Here is a 9,742-nt window from a genome sequence, read left to right as displayed (position 1 = left end):
CTGCACCTAAGAACAAAAGTGAGTAAAATAGTCAGAATTTCAGAGCCAAGCCTGCATATTCTCAGGGTAGTGTGGCGCAAGGGGGTAGTAAGCCTCCAGCTTGCGCTAAGTGTGGTAGGAACCACTTTGGTACTTGTCGTGAGGGATCCACTGGTTGTTTCAAGTGTGGTTAGAATGGGCATTTCATGTGAGGGTGTCCAAAGAACAAGCAAGGTAATGGTAATGGGGGCAATAGAGCCCAGTCTTTTTCAGTTGCTCCACCAGACAGAGATGCACCTAGAGGGGCTACTTCAAAGACTGGAGGAGGATCAAACCACCTATATGCTATTACCAATCGCCAAGTGCAAGAGGATTCGCCAGATGTTGTCACTAGTATGATCTAAGTATTGGACTCTAATGTTTATGCTTTTCTAGATCCATGAGCGAGTTTATCTTTTGTAACTCCATATGTTGCTATGAATTTTGATGTTATTCCTGATTAACTTAGTGAACCCTTCAGTGTCTCTACACATGTTGGTGAGTCTATTCTAGTAGAGAGAGTCTATCGTGATTGTACCATTTTTGTCAATCACAAGAGTACTATGGCTGATTTAATTGAGTTAGAAATGGTAGATTTTGAATAGATTAGTATGGTCATCATGAGTTTCTGGTCATGTCATTTGGTTTGACTAATGCGCCTGCAGCATTCATGGACCTTATGAATACAATTTTCTAACCTTATTTACATATGTTTGTTATCGTTTTCATTGATGACATACTAATGTATTCAAGGAATGAAGAAGGTTATGCTAGTCATCTCAGAATAGTTCTTCATACTCTAAAAGATAGAGAGTTGTATGCCAAGTTCTCTAAGTGTAAGTTTTGGCTTGAGTCTTTGGCATTCTTAGGCCACATTGTGTCTGGAGAGGGAATTAAAGTTGATACTCAGAAAATTGAGGCAGTACAAAATTAGCCTAAACCCACATCTTCAACTGATATTAGAAGTTTCTCGGGTTTGGCTGGCTATTATAGAAGGTTCGTAGATTGATTCTCATCTATTTTGTCTCATTTGACCAAGTTGACTCAGAAGACAATTAAGTTTCAGTGGTCTGAAGCTTGTGAGAAAAACTTTCAAAAATTGAAAAAGTGGTTGACTACTGCCCCAGTATTGACCTTACGAGAAGGTACTCAAGGTTTTGTGGTGCATTGTGATGCATCTAGAGTTGGCTTGGGTTGTGTGTTAATGTAGAATGTCATGGTTATAGCTTATGCCTCCAGACAATTGAAAGTTCATGAGAAGAATTACCCAACCCATGACTTAGAGTTGGCTGATGTAGTATTTGCTTTGAAGATATGGCGTCATTATTTGTATGGTGTTCATATTGATGTATTCACTGATCACAAGAGTCTTCAGTATGTGTTTTCTAAGACAGAGCCTAATCTCAGACAAATGGGGTGGTTAAAATTACTCAAAGATTATGACATGAGTATTCTTTATCACCTAGGTAAGGCTAATGTTGTCATTGATGCCTTAAGAAGGTTGTCTATGGGTAGTACCATCCATGTTGAGGAAGAAAAAAAAGAGTTAGCGAAAAATGTTGATAGACTTGCACGATTAGGAGTCTGACTAATGGATTCCACAGAAGGAGGAGTAGTGGTGATGAATGGGGCCTAATTATCATTAGTGTCAGAAGTGAAAGAAAAGCAAGACTAAGACCTAATTTTGCTTGAATTGAAGGCAAATGTTTATTAGCAAAAAGTATTAGCTTTTGAACAATGGGGAGATGGTGTATTGAGATATCAAGGCATATTGTGTGTACCAATTGTGGATGGACTCTAAGAGAGGATCACAGAGGAAGATCATAGCTCCAGATATTCCATTCATCCGGGTTCCACAAAGAAGTATCGTGACTTAAGAGAGGTGTATTGGTGGAATAGTATGAAGAAGGGCATTGCAGAATTTGTTGCCAGGTGTCCAAATTGCCAACAGGTTAAAGTAGAGCACCAAAGGCCCGGTGGTTTGCTCAGAATATAGAAATTTTGGAATGGAAGTGGGAAATGATTAATATGGACTTCAGCACAAGGTTACCAAGGTCTCGCAGGCAACATGATTCTATTTGGATGATTGTTGATAGAATGACGAAATCAGCCCACTTTTTTGCTGGTAAAGACCACTTATTCGCCAGAAGATTATGCTAAGTTGTATCTTCAAGAAGTAGTTAGACTTCATGGAGTTTCAGTCTCCATTATTTCAGACAGAGGTGCGCAATTTACTACACAGTTTTGGAAGTCATTCCAAAAAGGCTTGGGTTCAAAGGTTAACTTAAGTACTGTCTTTCAGACAGATGGGCAAGAAGAGAGCACTATTTAGACTTTAGAGGATACGTTGAGGGCATATATGATTGATTTCAAAGGTAATTGGGATGATCACCTACCTTTATTGAATTTTCTTACAACAATAGTTACCACTCTAGCATCCAAATGACTTCTTATGAATCTCTTTATAGAAGAAGATGCAGATCTCCTATTGGATGGTTTGAAGTTGGTGAAATAGGGTTGATAAGACCAGATTTAGTTCACCAAGATATAGAGAAGGTGAAAGTGATTCAAGAGAGGTTGAAAGCGACACAGAGTCGTCATAAATCCTACACTGATGTTAGGAGAAGGGAGTTAGAGTTTGAAGTAGATGATTGGGTATATCTATAAGTTTCAACCATGAAGGGTGTTATGAGGTTTGGTAAGAAGGGGAACCTTAGTCCCCGGTATATTGGACGTTATCGAATATCCAAGAGGATTGATAATGTAGCATATAAGTTGGAGCTACCACAAGAGTTAGCTGCAGTTCTTCCGGTGTTTCACATCTCTATGTTGAAGTAGTGCATGGGCGATCCTTCAGTGATCATACCAACTGCAAATATTGAGATCAAGGATACCTTATCTTATGGAGAGATTCCAGTTCAGATTCTAGATCATCAAGTTCGCAAGTTAAGAACAAAAGAAGTAGCATCAGTCAAAGTCCTTTGGAGGAACCAATTTGTTGAAGAAGCTACTTGGGAAGCTGAAGAAGATGTGAAGAAGAGATATCCACATATCTTTAAATCCGAAGAAAATGCAGACCAAGGTACTAATTCTCTTCTTAGTACTCTTTAAATTATGGGTGAGCATGTTGTTTGTTTGCATTTGCTTGTTGGGTGTTTGAACTTGATGTTACACCCTTAGCCTAGTAAGAGTAAGCTCATTCGAGGAGGAATGTTCCCAAGGGGGAGATATTGTAACACCCCGTAACTAGAAAGAACTAAAAAGGAATTTAAAAAGAGGAAATAGTCATTTTTGGAAAGTATAAAAATCTGGAAATTTTTAAATGTGTTAAAGTTGAGTTTTTGGTCAACTTCAAACGACCATAACTTTTAGTTTGGAGAGGAGCAACCCCATCCATTGCCCCACATTCTTTGATGTTAATATTTGCTCTTAGTTGTTATACTAATCTAACATCTCCTATCCCAATTCATTATCTTTGCAAAGTTTCCAAGTTGAGCCATTATCAGTTTTGGAGTCATGATTAACAGCTAGTCTCTTCATCTACCCAATATGAATATGCATATAGAATACATAATGTAATTTATGATATTTTTGTATCCATACCAAATTATCATAATGTTTGATTCAGTGCATATTAAAATAAAGGTAATAATTATCCTACGCTACACCTAAATGAAGGTAATATCATCTTTCACATTCTAATATTTATTTGCTTGTCCTTTAAGTTTCTACTGTTACAATAGCATTTATGCGTAGCTTTTAGTTTGTAATTTATAAAAGTAAGACATCAAAGTGTCAAATCATTGATTCTTTTCCTTTTTGTCCACAACAATGGACTCTATTTTACTGTTATATTTTGGTCAGCTTCACCAATAATGTCCAGATAATTTTTTTTTCAATTAAAAAAGTTGTTTTTTTTTTACCAATTGCTACTATTTAGGTTCTTATATAACTATGGGCTAACTTGTAATATTTTATTATATGCTATCTATCAAGTTAATTGATTGGTGTTTGGTTTCCAAGCTTTGGAGCACCAAGCATCAATGAAAAAATTCATAGAGAGAGAGAAGTCAGTGTAAAGAGAAGAGGAAGGAAAGAAAACTACTTTGTTGAATAAAACCTCTCGAAGAAAACGCATTTGTAAATCAATGAAGTTGTAGATCAAACAAAGAAAATGAAAAGAGATGAACCTGGAATCGCGGCGTGCACCCCATTGCCAAGAGAATGCATCATCACTATCTAAAATTATGAGCTCTCTCGGTGCTATTATAAAACACTTCTTTCCACTATGCTTATCAAGAAAAAAACTCTGAAATAGAAAAAATAAAATTTCAGTTTGATTAATCTAAATTTACACCATGTAAGATCAAAGAAAGCATTTCATAGTATTTTTTTTTTCATTTCCAAGCGTTTTCATCTTACTTGTTTGGATGCTTACTACACAAATATAGTTTCACAATGTATCACATTGTATTCTTTTAATGAAATAATGTTTGGATAGATTGTTTTCCATGTTATGTCACATATCAACAATTGAAGATTATAAACCTACAATATTATAAAGAAAAATAGCACACGTGGTAAAGTTCTTATATAAAAAGAGTATAGACTTTGATAAAATAGGATTATAAAGTAATAAGAAAATGAAAATATAGTAAAGAAACACAGCACATCAAATTATTCATTATAAAACTTGAGACTTACATCTTTTTATAATGATGTATTTACTGATATAATAGAATAAAATTTAAGTAACAATCAATATAAATATTGTAATTAAAATAAAATATGATACAATAGAACATAATAGATAGCAAGCAATCAAAGGGCACATTGTTCAATTTGAATAACCTAATCTTTGGAGAGAGAAACGGAATAAAAAATGGGAATTGTATTACCCCCTACCCAACAAAATGAGTATAAAATAAACATCAAATGTGATAAGTATGGAAATCAATGAATTGAACAAAAAATTATAAGAGATTACATTTTAAATTTTGGTGAATATAAAAAATAAAATACCAGGTGGTCATTTCTTTTAACCAACTTGAGTTATCCGAGTACTTTGGTATTAGGAGAAGAGCTAGAGGATGGAAAATAGATCAAACCTTGCTTGATATTAGAGTGACGCAAATAGGGTTAAATGATTATTTAAAATTATATATGGACTATCTAATTCACTTAAGATAAGGAAAATTTCTAGTTTAGTAACAAAGAGAGTTCATAAATTATTTTAGCTTCTAAGTTTAAACCCTAGGTGTGACACCTTGTATTTTTTTTAATCTCTATACATGAATTTTTTATTCCGTCACTATCTGGTGCATGTGTTGATGAGAGGTAGAAACATATGAAGATATTAATTAAGGATTCATCTTAATCCAGTACTTCCATATCAACGCATTAATTTATGTGTAAAAAATCATGATAAATATAACAACTAGTAGATATGAACCCACAACATTAAAAATAACAAGTTAAATATTACGAGCATAGAAATTTAATCCATAAAGATTAAATATTGATTTTGCCTCATGTGAGAGGTAGCATGTATCGATAAACAATTTAGGTATGTACACACTATCAATATTAAATAGAAAAATAACTAAAATCATAAAAAAAATAACCACATCAAAATGAAATTTTACCAGTTTGCCTCCATAAAGGAGAATGGGAGAATCACACAAACGGAAAAGAGCTCCTTTTTGGTGTTGCAAACAAGAGGAAACTTAGATCTATCAATTATTTCTTGATAATCATGGGGCAAAAATCTTCTCCAAATTTCATCTGATTCAGCAACAAATTTGAATACTTTGGATAAAATTATTGATCTTACTTCATCTGCTGGAGTTGTTTTTTAAATGATTTCAAATTTGCAACCTTCTGACAAGCTTTCAAAATAATCCATTGGAGTAATGAAGTTGGAAGAATTAATGTCACAACTCATACAAAAATATATAACAATTACTTTTGTTCAAAACTTTATATTTGAATAAATAATCAAAAGGGGAAAATATTTTAATTAAATATTTGTATTGTCAATTATAGTTATAAGTACAAATAAGTATGATATTATGTTTTTCTACTGTACGTAGTTTGACTATATAGTACTTTAATATTTATTTTTATATTAACTCCTTCCTTACTCAATTAGTACTCCTTCATTATTTACCCTAATAAGATATAAAATACTGAAAAATACCTTCACACAACATAAATTTAATTATTTAAAAGAAAATAATAAAAAAGACAATCAATTCATCAGCACGAGTTTACAATAAAAATTATAAATATAAAACCTTTTACTTCTTGGAATAAAGTTTAAATAATTAATCTCTCATTTGGCAATAGATTTTAAAATTTAAACTTGAAATTTATTTTTTGAAAAAAATTATTTTGAGCCTTTTTTTTTGGAAATGGAAAATATTTGAAGATCTTGTCAAATTTTTTTGTTAAATACCATCCAAAAAAGGAAAGAAAATAAATAGTATACTTTAAATATTTGGTGCACTAAATCCTTCATTATTTAAATTATATAATATACGATATTTGTATAATGTAAATAAGCACATCATTCATTTTTTGTAGGGGTCAAGTGTCGATCAGTTTTTATTTATTCAATGTGTAATACTCTTTTTTATTCTGTACAAATAATAACACATGAATATCATATTATATTTTGAATTTCACTCTTCTTAATAATTATAAAATAGAAGATGAGGAATATATATTCTTAACCTCTTCATTTACAACTAGTTTAATATCTAAAATCTTAATATCAAATATATTTGGGAAACAACTTAAAAACCACTCAAACATCAATCAAAATTGGTGTTATACACTTTAATTTTGGGAGGATCGTATGAACCCCTTATATTATTTTAAAGTGGAATAGATGCCCATATATATGTTTATGTGGCAGAAAGAGTGAAATACACCTTCCTTAAGAGAGTGAGAAGCTATATTCTTACTTTATTTTATTTCTAAACTAGAGGTAGCTAGAGTTAAAAACTTTAAGTATCAAAAGTGGCATTGATACCATATCAAGTTCAGTGATCGGTGTTCAATCTCAAAGCTTTGGAGCACGCACCAAGCATCAATGGCAGAATTCATAGAGAGGGAGTGTCTTATCCAGTCAATAAAAAATTGTATTAGAGTAGATTTATTAGCGCTTGAAGCCATGACTCAAAGTAATATCTACGTAGGATGCCAATAGTGGTGGACTAGACCAAAGAGGGGTGCTAGTTATGACCAACCAGTAAGGGTGGTGGCCTGGATCAAAAGAAGTGTCTATTGAGATGTTGGACACAACTGTTTGCTTATAACTTTAATTTTATTATTTCTAAGTAAGGACTAACAAAGGGCGGAGCCAGCAGTATGTCAGGGATTCATCCGACGAAGATTAAGTCAAGAGAGTAACTAGGTGTATGTTTATGAAAGTTGAAAATGAAGCATGAGTGAAATATCTTTATATAAAGCTGGACATAATTAACATCTATGATCGATTTGAGGAGAGCGTTACATAATATCTAGTGTCTTTGTATATAATATTACATCAAATTTGTAGGAATTTCTGAGATTATTTTGGATTTCTTTTCCTTAGTTATAACCCTGTTCGTATTTAGAGGTTGATTCTTTGAGTGATGATATGTAAATTTCCCCATAACCTTTATAACATAAATGGCGTAGTTGTGTCCGTTCAGTAGAAATTAATAGGAAAAAGAGTTTAAGTTCAACACATTAACGACGTATATATTATTTATGCAAAAATTAACTTACTTAGAAAATCAATTAATAGTTCTTATTACCAATTATAAAGAATATTGAAGAGTCTAATTTTTTTTTAATGGAGCTTAGGTTCAATAAATGCTTCATTTGCCTGTGCAAACACACTCACTTAGACATGAGTAACATTCATTCCAAAGTGTTATTGGGTATATAAATTGTAATTAGAAATAAGATGGCAGATAAATTTTAGTTAATGCAATATAATTGAGAATGCTCTCACAAATCAGACCACAATGTGAAATGATTAATTTAAATATTATTTGTGCATTGCTCGATATGTATACTAGTTACCTTAATATTAACAATATAAAAGAAAAACTTACACCATCTGTTTCCAAAAAACATCAATTTCATCAAATATCATAATACAAAATAGTAATTACTTATTAATATTTCTCTATCGAGAATTCAAAAGCGTCCACAAAATAGTAAAAGTTTATATCAGAAGTACAAAAGCAAAACATCATATCCCGAATGAAATAAGATAAAAAAACTACTCTAAACTATCTCAGTCTTCGAATAAACGTTTGTGACTTAAAAGTCGTCCCCCATGACCGTCTTGAGCGAATATAAGCTTGGAGTGTATTTAGTTGATGCAATGACATCACTGTCAACATTAACCACCCTAAACGTCTTCATTTCTGGGTTGTACCAAGCTAGTTTTGAGCAACTTTGGAACAAGATTTCTCCATCTTTCCAAATAAATATAGGTTCAAAACTATAGTTAACCATACCACGCGGAATAGATTCCACCAAAATGCTATTTTTAGTCCAAGATTCTGCAATGCCATACTCTTTCATCCACCATATATTAATATTAACATTCCATATGTGGATATTATCAGTCAAACACAGACAGTTCCCCAACTCTGCTAGCCTCAAGTTCGAGGATGGAGTTTCCAAACCAGGTGGAGCAAGCAGGGACTTGATCTTTTCTGTCTCAACATCGAAACAGTAAATGCTGTCAGTTTTTTCGCTATCCATCCAATGAAGAGTACCATTGACATTAGCCTTTCCAAAATCATACTATACAGGACACAAAATTTCACCCACATTTCTCCATTTCTCATAAACTCCAAGAGTATAGACCTCCAATTCTGAAGCTCTAATATCATCTTGAACCTTTCTATCAACTAATCTCAATACTTTATACTCTCTAGAGACTTCGCTAAAGCAAAACCCATATGCAACTTGAGTAACACTTATCTCCCATTTGGGTAATTCAAGTTTGAAATACTCACCAAAAAGAGGATTGTTAATGTAAACCGAATGATTCTCAATGTGCGTCAAACCACCCACCAAACAGATAAATCCATTACAAGAACCAACTAAAATCGCACTCCTTGGATGGAAGTGAAACTTAGGGGTCACCTGAACGGTTCCTCCACTGCGGTGAACATAATAATCGTACTCTGCTTAGAGTTCTAGAAGCAAAGGATTGCACTGACCATCCAAAAATAAAATGTTGGGGAAATTAAGGGATCTTGTTTGATGCATGTTAAAAAACAAAGGGTCGGAAGTTAAAAGGCTATACCAGAGTTTACAAACAGCTCTACATCGAAAAATGGGCTTGATTGGCAATCTTGAAAGAATTTCAATCATGATCACCCATGGAAGATCCATAATTCTCGTGACATGATGAGAGATTCTACTTCCTTTGCAAACTGAACTTTTGACGTCCATGACTGGCATTTCCTTTGAACAAAATGGTTTGCTTGTTTTGAGGGTTATGGTCGGTTGGACCTTCATATACAGTGGACTCCAAGATTTCGGAAATTTTATTTCAATCCAAAATGACTATAGACATTGACTAGATAAAGTTGGATGACTTCTTGAAAAATATTTAAGAAAAAAAATTTAAATGCTGCTTTCCGTTATCATCCTTTTGAATGACTTCTTGAAAAATATTTAAGGAAAAAAAATTAAATGTTACTTTCTA

At 32.9% G+C, this 9,742-nt stretch overlaps 1 protein-coding gene across 1 annotated transcript; it reads right to left on the bottom strand.

The window, feature by feature from the left end:
• Positions 1-8,337: 8,337 nt before the first annotated feature.
• Positions 8,338-9,426, bottom strand: LOC125828899 (F-box protein At3g07870-like). Its single transcript, XM_049508211.1, has 3 exons — positions 9,338-9,426; positions 8,893-9,190; positions 8,338-8,829 (listed from the first exon to the last, which is right to left on the bottom strand). Exons 1-3 carry the CDS (start codon positions 9,424-9,426, stop codon positions 8,338-8,340), a joined length of 879 nt encoding a protein of 292 aa, XP_049364168.1.
• Positions 9,427-9,742: the final 316 nt, after the last annotated feature.

Source organism: Solanum verrucosum, unplaced genomic scaffold, assembly GCF_900185275.1.
Source record: "Solanum verrucosum unplaced genomic scaffold, falcon-dt-bn FXZP01000067.1, whole genome shotgun sequence".
Lineage (NCBI taxonomy): Eukaryota > Viridiplantae > Streptophyta > Magnoliopsida > Solanales > Solanaceae > Solanum > Solanum verrucosum.
This window is presented reverse-complemented; position numbering and strand designations above follow the sequence as displayed.